General features: G+C 46.3%; 3 protein-coding genes across 18 annotated transcripts in view; 2 read left to right on the top strand and 1 right to left on the bottom strand.

Moving 5' to 3' along the window:
* Positions 1–501: 501 nt before the first annotated feature.
* LOC126982396 (uncharacterized) lies at positions 502–16940 on the top strand. 3 transcript variants are annotated; one of them, XM_050834433.1, is made up of 7 exons: positions 502–1801; positions 11721–11916; positions 13381–13462; positions 14509–14629; positions 14907–14997; positions 15790–15896; positions 16167–16940. In XM_050834433.1, exons 2-6 carry the CDS (start codon positions 11869–11871, stop codon positions 15796–15798), a joined length of 351 nt encoding a protein of 116 aa, XP_050690390.1. In that variant the 5' UTR covers positions 502–1801; positions 11721–11868; the 3' UTR covers positions 15799–15896; positions 16167–16940. The 3 variants fall into 3 exon arrangements, with proteins under 3 accessions (XP_050690390.1, XP_050690389.1, XP_050690388.1); XM_050834432.1 differs by having other exon boundaries at positions 14907–15094; XM_050834431.1 differs by lacking the exons at positions 14509–14629; positions 14907–14997.
* The window catches only part of LOC126982398 (zinc finger homeobox protein 4-like), a 97029-nt gene continuing 84032 nt past the window's right edge, over positions 12375–25371 (top strand). For 8 of the 11 annotated variants that reach the window (XR_007735167.1, XR_007735168.1, XR_007735169.1 and 5 more), the window contains exon 1: positions 22816–23052. The gene's annotated coding sequence lies outside the window, so the exon portion shown is untranslated. Of the gene's footprint in view, positions 12761–22815; positions 23053–25371 lie in introns of those variants that run through there. The other 3 variants (XM_050834452.1, XM_050834451.1, XR_007735170.1) reach the window with 3 other exon arrangements.
* On the bottom strand, positions 17769–21826 carry LOC126982395 (uncharacterized). 4 transcript variants are annotated; one of them, XR_007735163.1, is made up of 3 exons: positions 18929–21826; positions 18632–18730; positions 17769–18532 (listed from the first exon to the last, which is right to left on the bottom strand). XR_007735163.1 is itself a non-coding variant. In XM_050834430.1 (2 exons), exons 1-2 carry the CDS (start codon positions 19381–19383, stop codon positions 18214–18216), a joined length of 972 nt encoding a protein of 323 aa, XP_050690387.1. In that variant the 5' UTR covers positions 19384–21825; the 3' UTR covers positions 17769–18213. The 4 variants fall into 4 exon arrangements, 1 of the variants encoding a protein (XP_050690387.1); XR_007735164.1 differs by lacking the exon at positions 18632–18730 and having other exon boundaries at positions 17769–18631; XR_007735165.1 differs by lacking the exon at positions 18632–18730.

Below are 25371 nucleotides of genomic sequence, written 5' to 3'. Positions count from 1 at the left end.
ACAGTATATTTTAGATCATACAAGAACATGTAGCAAAAATATATGCGAGTTGGCAACACTTCCCGCCTGGCGTCTGGGTCATGCCCCTGCAGGGCGGGCGCGGACGGCCTGCCTTGCTCCCCTCCCCTGCTCGCTCCTCCGGAGCCTTCTAGAGGCCCATGGACGGGGGAAGCTTCCAGCACAACAGTACGTAGGGTTAAAATTCGTATAGCCTTTGACCAAGGTACTCTGCCAGTTTTCTTAAATACAGTTAAGGATGTTGACAGGATAACTGTGTCTGGCAGGCTATTCCAAAAGCAATCACTCGGACTGAGAAGTATCGCACGTATTTCTGTGTTGCTGTGGGGTAGAAATAATCTGTGTGAATTTCCACGGGTCCTAGATGATGTCTGGAGGGAAAATAACTCAGAGGATTGCACAGGAGAGAGGCCATTGAGAATCTTCCAGACCTTGACTATGTCAGCTCTAAGCATTCTGCCATGCACAGCGAAGAGACCCAAGGCATCCAGTCGGGAGGCATAGTCAAGATGCGAAAGTCCAACAATCTCCTTGGTCCATCGTCGCTGGACCCTCTCAAGCATGTCAGTATCACCTACATACCCTATGTGCCATACAACTGAACAAAATTCCTGCACAGGACGGATCGATATGAGAGGTGAGAAGAGATTTCATAAACTCAGGCTCACGGTTAACTGTGCTCTTAAGTAAATTCGACGAAATTCCTGCAGCTTTATTTGCAAGAGAGCGTATGTGGAGATGAAACTTCAATGAAGTATCAACTTGAACCCCTAAATCTGATGCAGACTGCACAAACTGTAAAGGATTTCCTCTAATATAGTAGCCGGAGTACGGGCCAAGATTTGGAGCAGATCCTCGGCAGAACCTAAGAACACGGGTCTTGTCCGAGTTGAGCCTGAGCCCCACGATTCCGCACGTGACACCAGTAGGTCTACATCTCTCTGCACAGAAGCAAGATCTAACATTGTAAGAGAAGGCGTAGTCTTATTTATCTTTTGGTATATTTTCAGATCATCAGCGAAAATTTTGTATTTACAGGTCAGATCGTGAGCCACAAAGTTAATATAAATGAGAAAAAGGGTTGGTCCAAGGACAGACCCTTGGGGAACTCCACTAGTTACATGCGTAGAATCACTCTCAGAACCCCCAACCACAACCTCAATATTCTACCGTTCAGAAATCCGTGTATCCAAGAGAGTAAGGGATCCCCTATACCGATGTGGGAGAGCTTACTGATCATAATGTTATGATTTACTAAAGTCAAATAGTATAAGGTCGACCATATGCCCCTGATCAAGCCAGCAGGTGGCGTCATCATATGTTAGAAGGAGCTGATCATCAACTGAGTGAGCCTTACGTACGGAAGCCAAACTGATTAGAATCTAATAAGTTATTATTCACGAGAAAAGATGCCTTGGGTACCTGGCTATACAGTAACCAGCAGATAACATTATTTCGTCTGATGTGGAAATATATTTACAATTTGTATCGTTTGTGGTCCAATGTAGCGTGTTTGAGGGTCGTGCGTGTAGCGGAAAGTTCCAGTTGGCAACACTGCCAGGTGACAACAACAGCACGCGCCGAGGCCCGAGCAGCATCCCTTCTGGCCCTGCCCAACCAGCCCCCTAAAACACCCCAGAAGAAGAAGACGACGCAGGCTCCACACCCACGGGCCAGCGCTGGGGACCTGCTGGCCAGCGACACCCTCAGCCCCAACACTGCCAGGACAACACCTCCACCACCGCCGCCGGGAAGTCTTAACCTTCTCATGCAGCAGAAGTAGGTAAGCTGTCCTGCACAAGACAGGCCGCCCTCCACTCATAAGAACATAAGAACATAGGGAAACTGCAAGAGGCCGGGTGGCCTACACAGGGCAGCTCCAGAATCCCCCCCACTACTCACGATGGGTGAGGTGTAGTTACAGGGGTTACAGGTAGAGGCTTGATCCTCGTTATACCGGCGGTACTAGGCACGCATCCAGTACCCCGTCACCCTACTGCACCCACACCTCACTGCCACCTGTCGTCCTCGTCCATGTAGCTATCCAGTCTACTCTTAAAACAAGCCACTGTCCCTGCACTAACTATGTGATTGCTGAGTCTATTCCATTCCCCCACCACCCTATTACTAAACCAATGCTTGCCTATATCTCTCCTAAATCTATACTTTTCTAATTTAAATCCATGGTTAAGATTCGTTTTAGGTCCGTGCCAGTATCTCATTACCTACCTTATGAAACATCAGTATCTCTTCATATATCTTCTCTACAAACCTTCAACAGTCATGGAAACGCTTTGAAAATCCAATTCAAGGACTTTTTTTTTTACTCTTGAAAATAGGGGATAATGTTTACGGAAGCGCGTCGCCTCCTCTGGCAACGGTGCAGCCGGTGTTGCGATAAATACCTCCTCGCTGAAATAAGTCACATATACGTGTGTAGGGGGGTCGAGGGGGGCGCAGCCCCCCGTTAGTAGGTCCTAAAGTTTGGTTGGAGTAGTTTAAATATGCTCCCCGACCCTAAACCCTCTGCGAGCTATTTTACGGCTGCGGCGGCTGGAGCGTCGCCGCGGCCAGCACCAGGAGGCGACGCGCTTCCGTAAACATTATCCCCTATTTACAAGAGTAAAAAAAAAGTCCTTGAATTGGATTTTCAAAGCGTTTCCATGACTGTTGAAGGTTTGTAGAAAAGATATATGAAGAGATACTGAGATTTCTTAAAGTAGATTATGAGATACTGGCACGGACCTAATACAAATCTTACCTATCCAGTCTACTCATAAAACAAGCTATCGTCCCTGCACTAACTATGTGATTGCTGAGTCTATTCCATTCCACCACCTATTACTAAACCAATGCTTGCCTATATCTCCTAAATCTATACTTTTCTAATTTAAATCCATTACTGCGAGTTCTATCCTGCTGGCTAATTCTCAGTACTTTACTTATATCGCCTTTGTTGTAACCCTTGACCCATTTTGAATACTTCTATCAGATCTCCCCACACCTTCGGCTCTCTAGTGAATGTAAGTTTAGATGTTTCAGCCTATTTTGATATGGGAGGTTCCTCAGCCCCTGAATCATCTTGGTCATCCTCCTCTGAACTGATTCTAGCAAGTTGATGTCCATTCTGTAGAGGCAGCTCCTTTGGACCCTAAGCTCCCTCTGCAGTGTATCTAACCCCACCTAATATCGTTGTCCATGAATTTATCTAGTCTATTTTGAATGTGACAATTGTATTGGCACTCACCACGTGACTGGTAAGCCTATTCCACTCATCCAGCACCCTGTTTGTAAACCAATTTTTGCCTGTGTCCCTGTTGAATCTGAATTTATCCAGTTTAAACCCATTACTTCATGTCCTACGGTTCTTACCAACAAAACCTTATGAATGTCTCCTTTATTAAAGCCCTTCATCCATTTATAAACCTCGATCATGTCTCCATGCACCCTTCACCTTTCTAGAGAATGCAAGTTTAACTGTTTGAGTCTTCCTCGTATGTGGCAAGTTCTCAACCCCTGAATCATCTTAGTCATCCTCCTCTGCACCGATTCTAACATTTTGATATCCATTCTATAGTAAGGTGACTAGAACTGAACCGCATAGTCAAGATGAGGTCTAACTAATGCTAAATATAGTTTGAGGAAGACTTCAGGCTTTGCTTACGCTCCTTGAAATAAATCCCAGCACCCTATTTGCTCGATTTCTAGCTTGGTATTGCATTGTGCCCTTGGACGGAGATCAGAGCTCACTAAGACCCCTAAACCTCTCGCACCCAGACCTGCTTTTGAGAGTGTCATTTAAGCAATAGTTATGTGAGGGTTGTTCTACACTCAGAATACTGCACTTCCCTACATTGAACTCCATCTGCCATTTATCCACCCAGTCATACAATCTGTTGGGTTCACCCTGGAGAATACTAGCGTCCTGATCCGACTCAATTCACTCTACCAATCTTGGTATCATCTGCAAATTTACTAACATCACTACCATAGCTGGGCACGATAACAAAAACCTTATTCCCGATAACCGATAACTGATAATGAAAACCTTAACGGTGATAACCGATATTCGATAAATGGATCTAGTGTTTTAGTCCACGAGTCATCCACTTAGGATCATTGTTTTTTTTCTAAGTGTTCACTGTGGTATATGGTGTCATTGCCCTCTACTATTACTCTAACTAAATTATTGTAAGACATTTCTACCTGGTTCTCCTGGCTCTCAATCACAGTTCTGGCCTCATGAATTCTAAATTATCTAGTTTACCTTTCAAGATGTCTTCGAAGCCCCAATGGATTCGTTTAGTCCACGAGTCATCCATAGGATCATTGTTTTCTTTTTCTAAGTGTTCACTGTGGTATATTCTGTCCTTGCCCTCTACTATAACTCTAACTAAATTATTGTAAGACATTTCTACCTGGTTCTCCTGGCTCTCCAATCTGCAGTTCTGGCCCTCATGAATTCCTAAATTATCCCATTTACCCTTTCAAGATGTCTTCAAGCCCTTGTAATTTGCTCTTCTGAAATCTGGCACTAACACTGGGTTTGGTACGCTGGTTACCGCCATAGCTGGGCACGATAACAGAAAACCTTATTCCCGATAGCCGATAACTGATAATGGAAAACCTTATCGGTGGTAACCGATATTTGTCAACTGGAGACACAGATATAGGTGATAACCAATACCCGATATAAATCCACAATTCTGATACTAGCTAGCGATAAGTCCGATAGGCAAAAACGATACTATATTGATATTTCAGATAGAACATTGATGAATTCAAATTTTCGTTATCTGTATTTTAGGAAACTTACAGAACCTTAAAACCACACGTTGACACGTACATATGGACGGTAATACTAGAAATGCCTGAACCGGTGTTGTGTTATTTGGCGTCCCCACCGTCAAAAATTGTTTATAAACACTGGTCTCTCATGAACGGTGCATGCTCAAACCAGCAAGCGTAGACCTGTACAGTCTCACAAAGCTTTTAAACCATAATAAAGAGTTGCTGGAAGGCTGAATCAGACATATAGTACCACTACCACCGTCCTCGCTGTCACTAGAACGGCACTCTGTACGAGTTGTATTTATATGTACAGAGTGTACGTCGTTCTAGAAACAGCGAGGATGGTGGTACTGTATGTTTCATTCAGCTTTCCAACAACTCTTAATGGGTTAAAAAAAACATTGTGAGACTGTACAGGTCTACACTTAATGGTCTGAGCATGCACAGTTCACGAGATCTCGACCAGTGTTTGTAAACAAGAGCGCCAGCTTTTGACGATGGGACACCAAATTACACAACACTGGGTGCCTTCAATACCATGGCATGGTCACAAACGAATATGGAATATCAAATTTGAGGCAGTGAATAATCATTTTGGGGGCAAAGTTAAATGATTTTTCTCTATGATATATTGATTTTTGAGTAGCATAAAAAAATAACCTAGTGTTTTAATTTTCATGATCTAAGTATGAACTCTCATCACCGAAGATATTTCATACCCCGAAGTTTTTTCATACAACACCGGGCCACGCATGCAGTAGGGAGGAGACAACGTTTTTCTGAGAGGCTGAAAAAAGTAGCGATTATAGTTAGTTGGGTTACAAAAGTAACGAAGATATCGATATATATTTAAATAAGTAGCGGATGGTCGATAATCCGATTTTGTTATCTGCGATAAAGTATCGCGATAACGCCCAGCTATGGTTACCGCCCAGTCTAAGCTAAAACAAACCGTTCTGTGGTCTCTATTTCCTAACTCTCCGCCCACCTCCAACTCACGTAGCAAGTTCCCATTATTGGTTAGGACTAAGTCTAATATGTTATCTCCTCTGGTAGGCTCAGTAACTAACTGCTTCAGGAAATTATCTTGTATAACATCAAGAAAGTCCTCGGCTTCCAGGTCACCCACTAGGTCTTCCCAGTCTATATTCCTATAAATAAAGTCCCCCATTACGCAGACATTTCTACTCCTACTCGCCTGCCAATCTCCTGTAGTAATATACTCGTGTCCTGCCTGTTAAGGCTGGGTGGCCTACATAACTCCTAGAGTTTGTTTTTCTTTCCTTTGTAAACGTCCACCCAAACTGATTCTGAATCCATGTTAGTTTTGACTGAATTGTCATCTAAACATTTAAGTGAGTCTTTAACATATAGCGCAACTCCGCCTCCCTTTCTGCCCCTTCTGTCTTTGTGAAACATCTGATAACCCGTTATTTCAAATTCTGATGTTAAATTTCTATTGGCAGTGTCTATCCATGTCTCAGTGATCGCTATTATGTCAAAATTTTCTGAACAAGCTTCACCCCTTAGTAAGTCTATCTTGTTTCTGAGGCTCCTGCTGTTAGTATAGAAGATTCTTAGCCCGCCCTCTGTTACTCCCCTATAATTACTTCTAAGCTGCCTGGTTATATTATGAGCTAGATGTCCTCTTCCATTACTCCTCCCATTGCTCCCATTACTCCTTCCCCCCTCGCCTATACTAAAAAATCCCTCAGGGTACCATGTGCTCGCTCAAGGGAGTCTGAGAGCCTCAACACCCTTGAACGTCAAGTGTATCCTGTCACGGGCGTAGAGGCGTCGTTGCAAAAGAGGTCCCAATTGTCGACGAACAGCCACCCATTGCGCTCGCAGTGCTCAGCAAGTCTGCTGTTCACTGCTATCGCCCTGGACAGCCATCCATCGCCAACGCCCCTCCTTGGCAGAATGCCACACACTACTGGCGACCCACCAGCGTCACGTATCCTGCCTAACAATTCTCTAAAACGCCTGAGAAGGTCCTCACTTGGCACACGAGAAACCGTTTCCGCCACAGCTGAGAAAGACAATGGGGTTCGATCCCTCGCTTGCAATACACGCCTCAATCCTGTCTGATATATGGACCACCCCCCTGTGAAACACACCCTCGTCCTGTTCTTATCCTTGGAGCAAAAATACCTGTCAACATAACGAACCTGACTATCACCAACAATAAGAACCCGACGGTCACAGAAACTCACAGAAGAATTCCAGAAGAGGCTAACAAAGCCTGTGTCTCCGGTCTCTGTGTCTCCGTTCGGGTGGTCTCCGTGGTCGAGTTGTCTGGACCCGTGCCCAATATCAATGGCTACCATGTGCTCAAGTTTTTGTCTCTGATCTCCATGCCTTATCCAACCTATTTTCAAAGGTTTTAACTGATGGTGCACTCACTACTGCTTCAGGGAGGCCGTTCCAGATATCCACCACTCTATTACAGAATGAATATTTTCTTATATCTAACCTGGCACGTTGTTTATATATCTTCTTACTATGTCCCCGTGTAGCTTGATAATTTTGATCCATGAAGAGGCCGCTGCATATGTCACTGTCGTACACTCCATTCATGATCTTGAACAATTCTATCATATCACCTCTTGATCGTCTGTATGACAGGGTTGGGAGGCCTAATTTCTGTAGTGGTTCTGGATATGACAAGTTCTTCAAGGTTGGTACCAATTTGGTGGCTCTTCTTTGAACTGCCTCCACTGCCTCAATGTCCATCTTCTTGCTCGGGGACCAGACTTAGTTTGCATACTCTAGGTGTGGTCGAACTAAGGCAATAAACAATAACTTGAGTTCTGACTCATCCAGTGTCACAAATGTACGTCGGATCAGTCCGACCAATCCGTTAGCCTTATTGATTTTCCTTGCACGGTGTTCTTTAAACTTCAGCTCGCAATCAGTCCAAACTCCCAGGTCCTTTTCCACTGTGATGTCCCTTAGCTCCTCCCTCATGTTGCATGTGACCTTTTCTTCATTTGATGTTCCTAGCCTCATAGCACTGCACTTTTCAGGGTGGAACTCCAACAACCACTTCCCCGACCAATGTTGCATCCTGTAGAGATCTTCCTGCAGTCTAACACAGTCCTCTCTCTTACCAGTTTGTCTCGATAACTGATGACTGCGTATTTTGAGTAATTATCAAACCCAAAAGTCAGACCCACGTCTGCACCAAATAACTTTTTCATATTGGTTACTTTATTCAATTAGCGCGAATTCAGTTAGCGCGACCGCGTTCATCCACCTAATTCTCGCTAAATGGGGCTCTACTGTATAATACAGAATGTGTCGTCGGCTGTAGGCATTTGCAGGCACGTATATTGGGGTGGGGAGCCAGATGACCGGCCCCCCTAAAAAAATATTAGGATAGCTAAAATATTTGAAATACCCATGAATTGAGAAAACATAAAATATATTTAAGATACCCCTAAAAAGCTAGAGAGCTGGGAAGCGAAACCGGCCGCCGCTAGATAGCTCTGGACGCTGTCCTCCAAACTTTAAAAACTCCTCCTCTATTGGTTCCTTGGGCTTTACTATGCGGAGGTGGACGGGATGCTCAGGCAAGAATTTTTCGGTGTCTGATGTAATTTTTCACTCTCCTGCAGGGCCAGGGCACAACGGGCACCGCGCTCTTATGGCCCCGCACTCATCTAACAATCTATATACTCGTACAGGGCCGTAGTACGCCGTACCTAGGGGAGGGGCTGGGGTGTTGGACGACCCCCATCTGCTAAAATGTACACTTTCTGAGAGAGTCAAAACGAAAACTGGTACCTTTCTGTTGCATTTCTGGAGAACTCAGGATTTTCTTTATTTATTTTCAGTATTTAAGTTCCGGAATCATATATTGAATATTATAGAGTAAGATTTAAAGGCCTAGGAAAAAATCTTTGTGACCTCATTCCTCACATGCAAGCAGAAAGTGAATTTTAGTGCAGGCCACTATCATCATTCGGCACTTGGAAGAGGAAATAAGGGAAGACTTCCTTGCCTTTGTGCGTGCTCATGACCTCACCGGTAAAGGTTTAGCCTGGCTCCTTTTGCGCACCGTTGAAGACCTCGGATTGAACATGGCCAAGTGCAGGGGACTTGGTTTCGATGGAGCAAGTGCCATGGTGGGAACATTCAAAGGGTGTGCCGCAGTACTCATGAAGAAGTACACCCTGGCCAAGCCAATCCACTGCTTTAGCCACCGACAGAATCTTGTACTGACGAAGGCGTGTGACGTCAAGGAAGTGAAGATCGCTCTTCAAACACTGACCCAGGTGTACAACCTGACCCAGGTGTACAACACTGACCCAGGTGTACAACACTGACCCAGGTGTACAACACTGACCCAGGTGTACAACACTGACCCAGGTGTACAACCTGACCCAGGTGTACAACACTGACCCAGGTGTACAACACTGACCCAGGTGTACAACACTGACCCAGGTGTACAACACTGACCCAGGTGTACAACACTGACCCAGGTGTACAACCTGACCCAGGTGTACAACACTGACCCAGGTGTGCAACACTGACCCAGGTGTACAACCTGACCCAGGTGTACAACCTGACCCAGGTGTACAACACTGACCCAGGTGTACAACACTGACCCAGGTGTACAACCTGACCCAGGTGTACAACCTGACCCAGGTGTACAACACTGACCCAGGTGTACAACACTGACCCAGGTTGTTGACCCAGGTGTACAACACTGACCCAGGTGTACAACACTGACCCAGGTGTACAACACTGACCCAGGTGTACAACACTGACCCAGGTGTACAACACTGACCCAGGTGTACAACTTCGTTCATCCTTCAAATATGCGCTCTCTCCGCTTCACAGAGGTTGTCAAGGTTACCTCGGCCAAGCGCGAAAAGCTTGTTCCCCTGTGCCCCACCAGGTGGATTGAGAGGCATGACAGAATGATGGTTTTCGTTGAATTTCTGCCTGTCATCGCTGTTTTTCTCGATGAGGAACTTGACGCCACCGCTGGGCTCCTTCTCATCGCCATACGTGTTTCCTGCTTTCTCGTTGGACTGGTTGTAGTGGAGTGTATATTGGCACATACTCTCGAGCCGAGCCAAACTTCAGAGGAAAGATGGCGACCTGGTGTCAGCCGATGCCGTGGCATCAAGACCATTTTTGCCAAGTTCAGAGCAGATGCGGAGAATCATTTTCACGACGTGTTCACGAAAGCGGAAGAGCTTTTGGTCGAGGTGGGGTCATCGCATGACACCATCCCTGTGCCACAACTCTGTGGACGACAGACCCAGCGATCAAATGTTCCGTGCGAGAATGCTGAGGAGTACTACCGCCGGGCGGTGTACATTCCGTTCGTGGACCACATCTTGGCTGAGTTGAAGAGTCGGTTCGGTGACGACACAGTGCCTGTCGCACTTCAGCTCAAGCAACTCCTCAAAGGCCCAGAAACGGATGTTGCGTGCGGTTGTGCTTCAAGTGGCGAAGCTCTACGAGCTCGACATTGAATCCCTGACACTCGTGAAGGTAGAAGTGGAGCGCTGGGCATTATCTGTTCCGGTCTTCCAAACGATCAAAGAAGCCCAGGCACACGCCAGCACCAGCATCTGAGGAGTACCGTCGGCCAAGAGCGCCTGAACAGGCTTGCCCTCCTCTGTGTCCACCATGATATCCCCATTTCAATCGAGAGAGTGAGAAGCAAATTCGGCGAAAAAAGCCCCCGACTACTCTTTGCTTAGTGAGGCACTTGTTGAATACTTGGGAATTTGTAAATATATTTCTTTAGATCAGCCAATCTTTGCAAATGTGTTACCTCAATCCCATGTAAAAGAAGCCCTATAAGAATTCCTTTTTATCTTCAGCTGCGTCTAATTTCACATAATAGCTCTTTTTTGTAAAGGTCAGGTTTGTAATTTATATATGACCTGTATTATGATCACCCTTGCTGCTTACATATCGAAATAAACATTTAGTTTTCTTCGAGTGATCGTATGGTGATGATTTCTACCTGTTCAGATCTGCCTTTTTACGGGTCGGATGTGCAATTTGAATTGTTTCTTGTTATTGCTTGCCAGCTTAATATTGATTGCACTTCATATATAGATACAAGAAAAATTCATTTGTCACATATACGTTGATTGCTCGGGAGCTGCGGATTTTAAGCAAAGAACTGCCATCACTATCCATTGATCTTCACTGTTTGAGGCTGTCGCTAACTTATGAAATTTTACCAGCGGGCTCCCCAAAATTGATTTTCTGGATCCGCCTTGCTTTGTTCCTCGTGTCAACTGTTATATCAACTGTTTTGCTTTCCACTGCTTCATTAATCACACTCTTGACTTCCTCCCCAACTTTCTGCTTGACTTCATCAATCCTAGATTTGAACTCACTGTTCACTTGAGACCTGATATCATCTCTAATTTCCTCCTTCAGACTCTTGACATCACTCTTGATCTCCTCTAAGGCCTCAGTGGTTTTAGTTTCCAGGGCATCCATACGTCTTTCTACTTTATCCTGTCTCTTGGATGTGTTGGTTACTTGTTTGAACAATTTCCCCGCAACAATATCGCATTTGGTACAATACCAGTGAATCTTACTTACTTGATTGCTGCTCAGGAAATTATACACTGCCTCAGTGACCTCCTCACACTTTATGTGGTGCCACATTTCACATAGTTCACAGCCTAGAGCCTTGTCTTCCTCACCAACCTTAACCTTACAGACTGGGCATGTGTCTGTTTGTTTATCTGCGTCGCTATCGTCTGCCCCTGTCAGCTGATCATCCCCGCCCCCAGCCGCAAGGCTTGTTTTGCCAGATCCAACAGTATCCTTGGTTTTTGTGCCCGCCTTCTTACTAGACGGATTATTCTTCGAACGATTCATTCTTCTGGCAATATTACTATTGGAGAATTCCTTCACTTTTACAGAGCTCTCACGGGCACGTCCACCCTCGACCACGACCATGGACCCTAGGCCCTAGGAGGAAAAGACAACAAGGAAAGAACGAGGACAACAACAACACACTCAGCTTCCGCAAAGGTTGGGGCCGCCTCACCTGCAGGGCTGGACAGCAGCATGAGTGGCCAGGACAAGCAGGAGCAGACTGCTGCAGGGGGCAGGAGGGTCAGTGGTCACCAGATGAAGCAACTGGCTGCTGGCAACTCCAGCAACAAAGGAGAGAGGAAGTTTATGTGTCTGGAGTGTGGAAAAGAATTAACCACAAGGCAAGGCCTCAGATATCACATCCTTACACACACTTGTGTGAAGAACTATGAATGTAAGGAATGTGGGAAAAAATTCATCCTGAAGAGTCACCTTGATAGACACACCCTTACACACACTGGTGTGAAGAACTATGAATGTAAGGAATGTGGGAAAAAATTCATCCGGAAGAGTCACCTTGATACACACACCCTTACACACACTGGTGTGAAGAACTATGAATGTAAGGAATGTGGGAAAAAATTCATCCGGAAGAGTCACCTTGATACACACACCCTTACACACACTGGTGTGAAGAACTATGAATGTAAGGAATGTGGGAAACAATTCATCCTGAAGGGTCACCTTGATACACACACCCTTACACACACTGGTGTGAAGAACTATGAATGTAAGGAATGTGGGAAAAAATTCATCCTGAAGAGTCACCTTGATACACACACCCTTACACACACTGGTGTGAAGAACTATGAATGTAAGGAATGTGGGAAAAAATTCATCCTGAAGAGTCACCTTGATACACACACCCTTACACACACTGGTGTAAAAAGTCATGAGTGTGAAGAGTGCGGGAAGAGGTTCAGTGTGAAGCAGGCACTCAATCGACATGTCTTCAGGCACTATGGCCTTAGAGAGTTCAAGTGTGATGTTTGTGGAAAGCTCTTTAAGACAAGGGGTGACATTGCCAAGCACATGAAGATCCACTTCTGAAGTGTGTCTGCCTACAGTAGTTATAGTGACCAAGGTAGGGAAGGGGATGGGAGGGAGAGGAAGGGGAGGAAGAGGAAGGGAGGAAGAGGAAGGCAAAGGGAAGGGAGGCTAGCCCAAGAATGGGAAGGGAAGGAAGGGAAGGCAGAGGAAGGGAAGGAAATCCCAAGGAAGGAAAAGGAAGGGAAGAAAAGGGAAGGAAAGGGAGTGGTAATGTGGTGTGGCTGGGTGTGGTGTGGTGTGGCAGGATTTGACTGGGTGGTATGTGGTGTGGCTGGGTATGGTGTGGTGTGTGTGGTGTGGTGTGTGGTGTGTGGTGTGTGGTGGTGTGTGTGGGTGGGGTGGTGTGTGGTGTGGTGTGTGGTGGGTGTGTGTGGGGTATGGGGTGTGTGTGTGTGTGGTGTGTGTGGGTGTGTGTGTGGTGGTGTGTGTGGGTGTGTGGAGTGGTGTGGTGTGGTGTGGAGAGGTGTGGTGTGGTGGTGGGTGTGTGTGGTGTGTGGTGTGTGTGGTGGGGTTGGTGGGTGTGTGTGGTGGTGGTGTGGGTGTGTGGTGGGTGTGGTGTGTGGTGTGCTGGGTTTGGTGTGGTGGGTGGTGTGTGGCTGGTGTGTGGTGGTGTGTGTGTGGGTGTTTTTACCTCGCTGTTGGTGGTGTTTGCAGAAGGACAAGCAGGACCCGGACGGTGACATCATTATGAGGCTTGAGTACGGTCTCCTGAACTCCTCGTCCCTGGAGCTGATTGGTGAGTTGGCGACCCTGTTTTCTTTTGTTCGCATGTCTCTCTGTCTCTATCTCTGGTTGTGGCTTTTAATTGATGGGTCTGTCTATGTCTGTCTCTCTGGATGTTTTATTTGCTTCTCATTTTCTCTCTCTCTGTCTGGGTCTCTTTGTCTTTGTCTGTCTCTGTTTTCTCTCATTTTCTCTCCTGTGTGTCTCTGTCTCTCTGGATGTTTTATTTGCTTCTCATTTTCTCTGTCTGTCTCTCTGTGTCTTTGTCTGTCTCTGTCTCTCTCTGGATTTCTGTAGCTTTTAGTCATGATGGTTGTTTTTCTGTTTTATTTTCTCTGTGTCTGTCTATGTCTTTGTCTGTCTCTGTTTGTGTCTCTGTGTCTGTCTTTGTCTGTCTCTGTCTCTCTCTCTTTTCTGTAGCTTTTAGTGCTAATGGTTGTTTTATCTACTTCTCATTTTCTCTGTGTCTGTCTCTTTGGTAGTATTGCTTTCCTTCTCTTTCTCCTTTCCCTGTTTCATTTTTCCGTTCTCATTTTCTTCTCTCTTTTTGTCTTATTTTTTCACCGTTTTCCTTTCATTCTTTTCCTTTTTATTTCTCTCTTCCTCTCCTTGTCTTAGTTTTCCCTTTTCATTTCTTCTTCTTCCTTTTGCTGTCTCATTTTCTCTGTGTCTGGCTCTCTGGATTTCTGTAGCTTTTATTTATTTATTTATTTTTACAACAAAGGAGACGGCTCAAGGGCAACAAAAAGTGCATAGAAAAAAAAGGCCCGCTACTCACCGCTGCCATAATAGACGAAAGTAAAGAGTGGCCAAGAGAGACGTCAATTTGTGGTGGAGAGGTGTCTTGATAATGGCTGTTTTATGTCTACTTCTCATTTGGTCTCTGTCTCTGGGTTTCTGTAGCTTGTAGTGATAGTTCTCTCTCTCTCTCTCTCTCTCTCTCTCTCTCTCTCTCTCTCTCTCTCTCTCTCTCTCTCTCTCTCTCTCTCTCTCTCTCTCTCTCTCTCTCTTCTGGAAAAACAAATTGAGTAGGTAACCTGGTGCGCACTTTCTCCGCAGAGCAACCCATCACCGACCCGTACGCTCTCAACAGCGCGGAGACGGTGGTGAACATAGCCAAGGGGTGCGAGGAGGAGGCTTGCAAAGTGGACATGCAGACCGAGGTGGCGTTCCTGGATGGGTGAGTCCGAGGGGGATGGGAGGAGAATGTGTGTTAAGATGCGATTGGTTCAGCTGCGTCAAAGTTCTCAAGCTCTGTTCAAGTCTTCCATCCTCAAACTTCACTTGTAATCTTGTCTTAACCTCACTTTCCAGCAATAACAGTTTGGTCCGAGGGCGATGGGATGCTAATGTGTGTTAAGATGCCATCAGTTAAGCTGCATCAAAGTCTCAAGCTCTGTTCAAGTCTTCCATCCTCAAACTTCATTTGTAACTCTTCTCTTAACCTCACTTTCCAGCAATAACAGTTCGGTCGTCATAGGCAAGATCAACCGGCTTGAGGTGACAGCAAGCAACAAGGGGGAACACGTGTACCTCCCCAGCCTAATGGTGAGCCTGGCGCCGCCCCTCGTGGTCTTCCAGCCTCCTCACCAGTTCATCTTCCACTCCTCCGAGCTTGTGTATAACTTGACCAACCAGTGATGAGGTGAGTGAGGGAAGGGAAGGGAGAGGAAAGGAAGGGAAGGCTGAGAAAGGGAGGGGAAGAGAAGGGAAGGGAAGGGAAGGTCAAGGAAGGGAAGGGAAGGAAAGGTCAAGGAAGGGAAGGGAAGAGAGAGGAAAGGAAAGGGAAGGAAAGGGATCGGAAGGGAAGGGAAGGGATGGATAGGGAAAGGATAGGGAAGGGAAGGGAGAGAAATCAGTATCAGAAACTTTATTTCCATTTTATACAATGGTTATTCTTTACAGGCTTAAAACTATCGATCATAGTATATAGAGTGGTCCCCCCGCCCAGGCGGAGACTCTGAGGCAGGGTGAAGGTGCGCCATTTTGAATTTTGGGAAAAGATGTCTACATAGTTTGTCTATTTTTGATCTGTTGTCTGTCTGGAAAGCTGGATTTTCTTATAGCCTTCTCAAACTAATGCTTCCTCTACATAGTTTGTCTATTTTTGATCTGTTGTCTGTCTGGAAAGCTGGATTTTCTTATAGCCTTCTCAAACTAATGCTTCCTCTACATAGTTTGTCTATTTTTGATCTGTTGCTCTGTCTGGAAAGCTGGATTACCTCACGTCATTAGAATGCAATTGATACCTTTTCTTGGCCTTTGGAAAGAGTTGATGTGAGGGGAAGTGTTGAGGATGCCCGCCTACAGTCCTTGCTGAGCAGTTTCTGTGTCTTTCAGAGCGTGTGAAGCAGTTTGCCAACCTGGTCCTGGCCCTCATGATGCTGTTCGCCAGGTACAATCACTGGATGGTGGGCGACAAGTTTGAGAGACTCGCCCCCTCACTGGTAATTATGCCCCGTTGTCATTTTTCCTTCTCTCTGTTCAGGGGCAGGACCTAGTGTTTTTTATGCCTTTTTTGTTTTATTGCCCTTGAACCCTAAAAGATAAAACTACATGACCTCCCCTAACATAACCTTACCTGACCTCCCTTAACCTTTTATAACCTCCCTTAACCTCACCTAACCTTACCTAACCTCTCCTAACTTAACCTATCCTCCCTTACCCTAGCCTACCTTAACCTAACCCCTGTAACCTCCCCTCCCCTCCCCCCCCAGGTGTTCTTCATGCTAACCTGCTGGCTCATCGCTGAGTACCAAATCCACCGGAAGGAGAAGATGGACAAGGCGGCGGCAGCGGCCAAGAAGTCACCCGCCGCAGCCGCCGAAGGGAAGGACGGAGGAACAGCCCCCAACTCCATCGCTGGCGGCTCCACATCTACTCTCGTCTCCTCCTCCTCCTCCTCCTCCTCGCCCTCCTCCTCCTCCTCCTCCTCCTCCTCCTCCTCCTCCTCTCAACATGGACGGTCGAAGGAGGATGTTTAGTGTGGTGTTTGATTGGGGTTTGTGGTTCAGTGTTTTTATTTTCATTTGTGTGTGTGTGTGTGTGTGTGTGTGTGTGTGTGTGTGTGCTACCCTGTTTGTATAAGTAACCTCAATTCACTGGTATGTCGTATGTTACTTTGATCTGTACGTATAGAGAAGATTATGTCGTTTAAACTAGCAAAATATACCGTATTGTACGGCTTACAAGACACTGCGTCTTGGAAGACGCACCCTAATATTGGAGAGAAATTTTGAGAAAAAAAAAATGAAGTCATTCTCACACAAGAACAGCCCCCAACTCCATCGCTGGCGGCTCCACGTCTACTCTCGTCTCCTCCTCCTCCTCCTCCTCCTCTCTCAACATGGACGGTCGAAAAAGGATGTTTAGTGTGGAGGTGTTTGATTGGGGTATGTGGGTTGGTGTTTATAATTTCATTTGTGTGTGTGTGTGTGTGTGTGTGTGTGTGTGTGTGTGTGTGTGTGTGTGTGTGTGTGTGTGTGTGTGTGCTACCCTTCCCTCCCTCCCTCACCCCAATGTTTGTCTCTAGGTGTTTGTAGGCGATAAGATGACCTTTCAACACACCTTCTTTCTTTCCTTTATTCTTTCCCTCTTTACGACGTTATTGTAAGTATACGTAACCTTAAACTAATGAAATACAAGTTACGTGAACCCTACCCTCGAGATATGTTATTTTGATCTCTGTACGTATAGGCAAGATTACGTCTCTTAAACTAACGATATATAAGGTATGTCAACCTTAACCTGCGAGATGTTTGTATAAGTAACCTCAATTCACACTTTGATCTCTGTACGTTGAGGCAAGGTTACGTCATCCCAGCACTCACTGTTTGCTTATTTCTCGTCTTTACGTAGACGTAACATTACGATCCTTGTATTGTTGTAGGACTTGTGTTGTGGAGAGGAAGTATTGCTGTAGGACTTGTGTTGTGGAGAGGAAGTATTGCTGTAGGACTTGTGTTGTGGAGAGGAAGTATTGCTGTAGGACTTGTGTTGATGAGAGGAAGTATTGCTGTAGGACTTGTGTTGTGGAGAGGAAGTATTGCTGTAGGACTTGTGTTGTGGAGAGGAAGTATTGCTGTAGGACTTGTGATGTGGAGAATATATTGCTTAAGTTCTTCCGTGGAGAGGAAGTATTGCTGTAGGACTTGTGTTGTGGAGAGGAAGTATTGCTGTAGGACTTGTGTTGTGGAGAGGAAGTATTGCTGTAGGACTTGTGTTGTGGAGAGGAAGTATTGCTGTAGGACTTGTGTTGTGGAGAGGAAGTATTGTTAGGAGACTGGTTGTGTGAGAGGAGTATTGCTGTAGGACTTGTCGGCTCCATATATTACTTGTCGTCTCAAGGAGGTACGTACATATATCGTTTAGTCATGTACGCTGGGTTTTTCAAGCATGGTAGTAGTATCAAGCTCTGTGGCTGGTGTGACTTTGCTTCTAATTTTGAGATGGAGTTGTTAGCTAGAAGTCCTGGATTTTCAGAGTGAAGTCAACACATTAACGAACCAGCAAAGACAAGTCAGCCACAGTGTTCTTGACGAAGGCTAATACAGCGTTTGAACATTCAGGCGCTAATTTCTTTGTTCGCCCTAAAGATGAAACAATCCATTACTCCGTTGGCAGCCCAGAAGTCAAGTATTTGTTCATTATTAAGAGGAATAAAAACACTTTGAATTGTTTCCCTTTGTTTGTCTCTGCGAAGAATCAAAACTGTTCTCCACCAGACAAACGACGTAATGTAATCTTATAAGGGAAATAAGAGTGTTATAAAAATTGCAACAGTTTGTCAGAAAGGCCTATTTTTAACCCCTTGACTGTGGATTTCCTACAAGAAGACATCACCAAGCTATAGGAGTGGAACAAAAAGTGGCTACTACAATGCAATGATGAAAAATGTAAAGTCCTGCACCTTGGGAGGGGATATCCAGCACACCAATACCACGTGGGAAACACTCCACTATCCACCACAGAGGCAGAGAAAGACCTGGGAGTGTATGTTACCAGGCTACCAGTGAAGGGATATCCAGCACACCAATACCACATGGGAAACACTCCACTATCCACCACAGAGGCAGAGAAAGACCTGGGAGTGTATGTTACCAGGCTACCAGTTAAGGGATCTCCAGCACACCAATACCACATGGGAAACACTCCACTATCCACCACAGAGGCAGAGAAAGACCTGGGAGTGTATGTGACCAGGCTACCAGTGAAGGGATATCCAGCACACCAATACCACATGGGAAACACTCCACTATCCACCACAGAGGCAGAGAAAGACCTGGGAGTGTATGTTACCAGGCTACCAATGAAGGGATATCCAGCACACCAGTACCACATGGGAAACACTGCATTATCCACCATAGAGGCAGAGAAAGACCTGGGAGTGTATATAACCAGGCTACCAGTGAGGGGATATCCAGCACACCAATACCACATGGGAAACACTCCACTATCCACCACAGAAGCAGAGAAAGACCTGGGAGTGTATGTTACCAGGCTACCAGTGAAGGAATATCCAGCACACCAATACCACATGGGAAACACTCCACTATCCACCACAGAGGCAGAGAAAGACCTGGGAGTGTATGTTACCAGGCTACCAGTGAAGGGATATCCAGCACACCAGTACCACATGGGAAACACTCCACTATCCACCACAGAGGCAGAGAAAGAGCTGGGAGTGTATGTTACCAGCCTACCAGTGAAGGGATATGCAGCACACCAATACCACATGGGAAACACTCCACTATCCACCACAGAGGCAGAGAAAGACCTGGGAGTGTATGTTACCAGGCTACCAGTGAAGGGATATCCAGCACACCAATACCACATGGGAAACACTCCACTATCCACCACAGAGGCAGAGAAAGACCTGGGAGTGTATGTTACCAGGCTACCAGTGAAGGGATATCCAGCACACCAATACCACATGGGAAACACTCCACTATCCACCACAGAGGCAGAGAAAGACCTGGCTAAGACCGCTAATGGGCTGGGGCCGTCCAAGAGGGCCTACTGGTGCTACAGGCAGACAGGGGATAGACAGGAAGCTGATGAGAAAATAGAATTCCCAAACCAATTCTGGTGTGTGTCTGTATGTGTGTGTGTGTGTGTGTGTGTGTGTGTGTGTGTGTGTGGACTAGAACAAACAAACAAAAACATAGACCAATAGTTACATTAGGAAGACATACTCAAAAAGGAAAAAACTTATTCATGGAAACCAACAAGGAAAGGTTAGATACTGAGGAAGGGAGGAAGAACAAAGGGGTGGAATAAGATAACATGTGCTTGTGTGCTTAGAACTGAGTGTTGGAAGATCAAGACAGGAAGGAAGGGGATGATTGCAGGCTGCTGGAAAATACAATACAATACATTACGATAGATTACAGTATGGAAAGTATGTACCTGCCTCTAATAGTACATACTGAGGATGATATGTAGCTACTTCTTCCATCCTCACAATTAATACAGGAAGGAAGGGCATGATTGCAGGCTGCTGGAAAGTACAAAAAGATACATTGCAATAGATTACAATATGGGATAATAGTGTAGCTACTTCTAATAGTATATACAGAGGATGATATGTAGCTACTTCTTCCATCCTCACAATTAATACAGGAAGGAAAGGCATGATTGCAGGCTGCTGGAAAGTACAAAAAGATACATTGCAATAGATTACATCATGGAATAATAGTGTGTAGCTATACTAATACAGAGGATAATATGTAGCTACTTCTTCCATCCTCACAACGAAGGCAGCATTTCCAGACAGTAAGTAACAGCATAATCGCAAACCTCTGGAAGATACAAAGTGACACAAAGTGAAAACATAATTGGAAGCTGCTGCTGGAAATTACGAAAAGGACATTACGAGATGAAACACAACAGACCAGCGTGCTTCCTCCTTCCTCTGAATTATGACAAAATCTCTTGGACAGGAACTGAAAAGAAAATGACAAACTGTTGGAAAAATACAAAGAACTACTGGGAAAGAAATGGATGCAAGGTGATAGATTATGTTATGAAATGGGAAAATAATACATGAACTAACTGTCCCTTCCCCTGAATAGAGACACATAAGCTAATGCCAAAAAAATAAAGACACTAGACCAGTGGCTCCCAAACTTTTCACATGATGCCCCCTATTGATTTATAAGAAATCCTCACGCCCCACATCATTTGTTACTCCTTCGTGTGTGTGTGTGTGTGTGTGTGTGTGTTTATTTCTTGCAAAACTGCAATTTTTGGGAGATGGAATCACGCCCTCTCTTTACCTAGCTCACGCCCCCCAGATTGGGAACCACTGCACCAGACGATAGATTGTCACGAAATAGGGCAATGATATGTGGGGTCATCAGTACAGGTGTGGGGTCATCAGAGCAGGTGTAGGGTTGGCAGGGCAGGTGTGGGCCCATCAAGGATTATTGTCAGGACAGGTGTGGGGCTGTCATGGCAGGTGTGGGATTTTCAGGGCAGGTGTGAGGATGTCAGGGCAGGTGTGGGATTGTCAGGCCAGGTGTGGGGCTGTCAGGGCAGGTGTGGTGTCATCAGTGCAGGTTTGGGGTCGTCAGGGTAGGTGTGGGGCCATCATGGAAGGTGTTGGATCGTCAGGGCAGGTGTGGGGCTTTCAAAGCAGGTGTGAGGATTTCAGGGCAGGTGTGGGATTGTCAGAGCAGGTTTGGGGCTGTCAGGGCAGGTGTGGTCTCGTCAAGGCAAGTGTGGGTGTGTCAGGGCTGGTGTTGTGTCATCAGTGCAGGTTTGGGGTCGTCACGGTAGGTGTGGGCCCATCATGGGAGGTGTTGGATCGTCACGGCAGGTGTGGGGCCGTCATGGCAGGTGTGGGACTGTGAGGGCAGATATGTGGGGCCATACGTCAATGCAGGTGTGGGTTGTCAAGGCAGGTGTGGGGCCGTACATCACGGCAGGTGTGGGGCTGTCAAGGCAGGTGTGGGACTGTCAGGGCAGGTGTGGGACTGTCAAGGCAGGTGTGGGGCTGTCGATCAGGGCAAGTGTGGGATCGTCAGGGCAGGTGTGGGGCCGTCATGGCAGGTGTGGGACTGTCAGGGCAGGTGTGATCGAGGTTGTCAGGGCAGGTGCGCGCGATTGTCATGGCAGGTGTGGGGCCATCATTGCTGGTGTGGGACTGTTAGAGCAGGTGTGGGGCCATCATTGCTGGTGTGGGACTGTTAGAGCAGGTGTTGGGCCATCATGGCAGGTGGTGACCGATCATGGCATGTGTGGGACTGTCATGGCAGGTGTGGGGCCATCATGGCAGGTGTGGGACTGTCAGGGCAGGTGTTGGGCCATCATGGCAGGTGTGGGACTGTCAGGGCAGGTGTTGGGCCGTCACGGCAGGTGTGGGACTGTCAGGGCAGGTGTTGGGCCGTCACGGCAGGTGTGGGACTGCCATGGCAATTGTGGGGCCGTCATGGCAGGTGTGGGACTGTCAGGGCAGGTATTGGGCCGTCATGGCAGGTGTGGGACAGTCAGGGCGGATGTGGGGGCATCATGGCAGGTGTGGGACTGTCAGGGCAGGTGTTGGGCCGTCTTGGCAGGTGTGGGACAGTCAGGGCAGGTGTGGGGCCGTCATGGCAGGTGTGGGACTGTCAGGGCAGGTGTTGGGCCGTCACGGTAGGTGTGGGACTGTCAGGGCAGGTGTTGGGCCGTCACGGCAGGTGTGGAACTGTCAGGGCAGGTGTTGGGCCGTCAGGGCAAGTGTGCGATCGTGAGGGCAGGTGTGGCCGTGTAGGGCCGTCATGGCAGGTGTGGGGCCGTCATGGCAGGTGTGTGACTGTCAGGGGAGGTACGTGTTGGGCGGTCATGGCAGGTGTGCGACTGTCAGGGCAGGTGTGGGGCCATCGGGGCAGGTGTGCGATCGTCAGCGCAGGTGTGGGGGCATCAGGGCAGGTGTGGGGCCGTCATGGCAGGTGTGGGACTGTCAGGGCAGGTGTGGGACTGTCAGGGCAGGTGTGGGGCCGTCATGGCAGGTGTGGGACTGTCAGGGCAGGTGTGGGACTGTCAGGGCAGGTGTGTTGCCGTCATGGTGCCTTCCTGTGGTCAGGGGCCGTCTGTCTTGCCCATAATTCCGCCCCAACCTTACCTATGACACACACCCGTGTAAGGCATTGTGCTGCCAAAACATGTGTGTGTATTGTACGCAGAAAATGACCCCCCCAACCTTACGTACCCTTATACCCGTATAATGCACTGCACTGCCAGATTCGTGTTGCCTTGGGTACCTGGCTATACAGTAACCAGCAGATAACATTATTTCGTCTGATGTGGAAATATATTTACAATTTGTATCGTTTGTGGTCCAATGTAGCGTGTTTGAGGCTCGTGCGTGTAGCGGAAAGTTCCAGTTGGCAACACTGCCAGGTGACGACAACAGCACGCGCCGAGGCCCGAGCAGCATCCCTTCTGGCCCTGCCCAACCAGCCCCCTAAAACACCCCAGAAGAAGAAGACGACGAAGGCTCCACACCCACGGGCCAGCGCTGGGGACCTGCTGGCCAGCGACACCCTCAGCCCCAACACTGCCAGGACAACACCTCCACCACCGCCGCCGGGAAGTCTTAACCTTCTCATGCAGCAGAAGTAGGTAAGCTGTCCTGCACAAGACAGGCCGCCCTCCACTCATAAGAACATAAGAACATAGGGAAACTGCAAGAGGCCGGGTGGCCTACACAGGGCAGCTCCAGAATCCCCCCCACTACTCACGATGGGTGAGGTGTAGTTACAGGGGTTACAGGTAGAGGCTTGATCCTCGTTATACCGGCGGTACTAGGCACGCATCCAGTACCCCGTCACCCTACTGCACCCACACCTCACTGCCACCTGTCGTCCTCGTCCATGTAGCTATCCAGGGTTAAGATTCGTTTTAGGTCCGTGCCAGTATCTCATTACCTACCTTATGAAACATCAGTATCTCTTCATATATATTTTCGGCAAAACTTAAGAATAACCACTACAAACCAATATTCGTAGTAATTTAGCACGTGAAAGAATTATCATTATAATGCATTTTCGTATACGTTTTATAGGGTTGCACCGATTAATCGGCAGGTAATCGGTAATCGGCCTTATCGGCCATTTTGCCGATTAATCGGTAATCGGCCTTTTGGCCGATTAATCGGGCCGATTATCAATTTTTTTTTCTCTCTTTTATGGTGCAATGTACATAACACAATATCATTAATATTGATATAAGGATGGTGATGTTACCAAAACTCTTGACACACCTTTCCACAGCATTTATTACAAACAAGTTAATATGCAAATGTACATTAGACAATTCAAATTACATTTGAATTAATAATATGAAATACTACTCATTCGATCGTCCCCACAAAACTTTTCTGAACGTTTATAGTCAGACAGTTTAGAAAAAAATAAGTGGAACATCACCAGCTTACGTATCAAAGGCAACATACTAAGACACACTGACTGCACACTCACAGGCAGACGGTGCCCGGTGGTCATTGATGCTCACCGTACTGGTACTGGACACGTTCTGTTACAGAGTTCGTATGATACCCTCATACCATTTTCAGTTTTACCTAATTGATGGACAATATTTATGTAACTTTTTCATCATTGTAGCTACACAAAGCTATTATTTAATCAAATTAATATATACGTAATCATTCTGCATATTTTATAGTATACTAATAGAAAAATTAGAACAAGCGTGTTTTTAGATTAGAATTAAGCTAACACAGTGTAAAACACAGTAAATCAGAACAAGACGTGAGAGATTGATAAACTCTCTGTACACTACCATTTCTAGTAGCATCTGTATATACGTACGATCACCACAAGAACGAGAAAACTGACAAATTTTAACATTAAAATCAGGATGTTGCCAAATCATAAGTAACAAATTACAAGAAGTATTTGCTCTCCATACAAAAGATGACAGCTGCCCAGTAAACAAAGTTGTAAACATGAGAGTAGAGGTATGTCTCTAACTTTGTGATATCAGTATCCACTCCAGTAATAATATTAATATTAATCTCATTTACAATTTCAAAGTAATCGGCCGATTAATCGGTATCGGCCGATTATTGGCAACCGATTAATCGGTAATCGGTAATCGGCCCAACTGCTTATCGGTGCAACCCTAACGTTTTACCTTGGGGAGGGGCCAGGGGGGCAAGCCTCTTTAATTATAGAGTTAGGTGGCTTGGATTTTCTAAGTCCATTGTTATTGTTTCACAACCGCCTCTATACACAGACTGAGCCTCATACCTGCCTTCCAGTGCACCCTACAAACTAGTTCCTAAGTCAGTAATATCCAAAATGCGCATGGATTATAACAATTTCGGACAAAAAAACGGTCTTTTAAGAGTTTTACGTTATTTTTTTTTCTATATTAAAGCAACTAATGCCGCAGCTATTTGTATTTTCTAATACATTCGTAAAATGTTACTACGCGAGGGTATCAGCGGCGGCACCTAACGGTGGGTTCCTGAAGTCAGTTGTTTTCAAGCCGCCATAATGGATGGAAGGCCCGACACTCACTCCCTCAAAATATCAGTCTACTTTACCTTTCGGTAAGTGTTAACTGAGTATTTAACCTCTTTATTGGTGTGCATGTAGGATGACAAAAGGATCGATTACTATCCCAGTACCGGGTCCAACAAAGACACGGGCGTGTCATGTGTCACATGGTGTGACAAGCACGTGTCAGAAAACAAACGGATATTGTTCAATGCGAGATACTTTTAGTGGAGGTTGAGTAAAATGGAGGCCAGGGTCATACGTAGCAGTCGGTAAGTCACTCCCGCGTCAATTAACAGCAGGAGCGTCAGTTCGATCTGGATGACAGCTGTCACAAATCTGTTTTATTTTGTACCTTAAACTACTCGGTAAAATTATCTAGAATCAACTAACAAGACGTGGACGGGTTAACCATCAG

Source organism: Eriocheir sinensis, chromosome 50 (assembly GCF_024679095.1).
Source record: "Eriocheir sinensis breed Jianghai 21 chromosome 50, ASM2467909v1, whole genome shotgun sequence".
In the NCBI taxonomy this organism is placed as follows: Eukaryota; Metazoa; Arthropoda; class Malacostraca; order Decapoda; family Varunidae; genus Eriocheir; species Eriocheir sinensis.
This window is presented reverse-complemented; position numbering and strand designations above follow the sequence as displayed.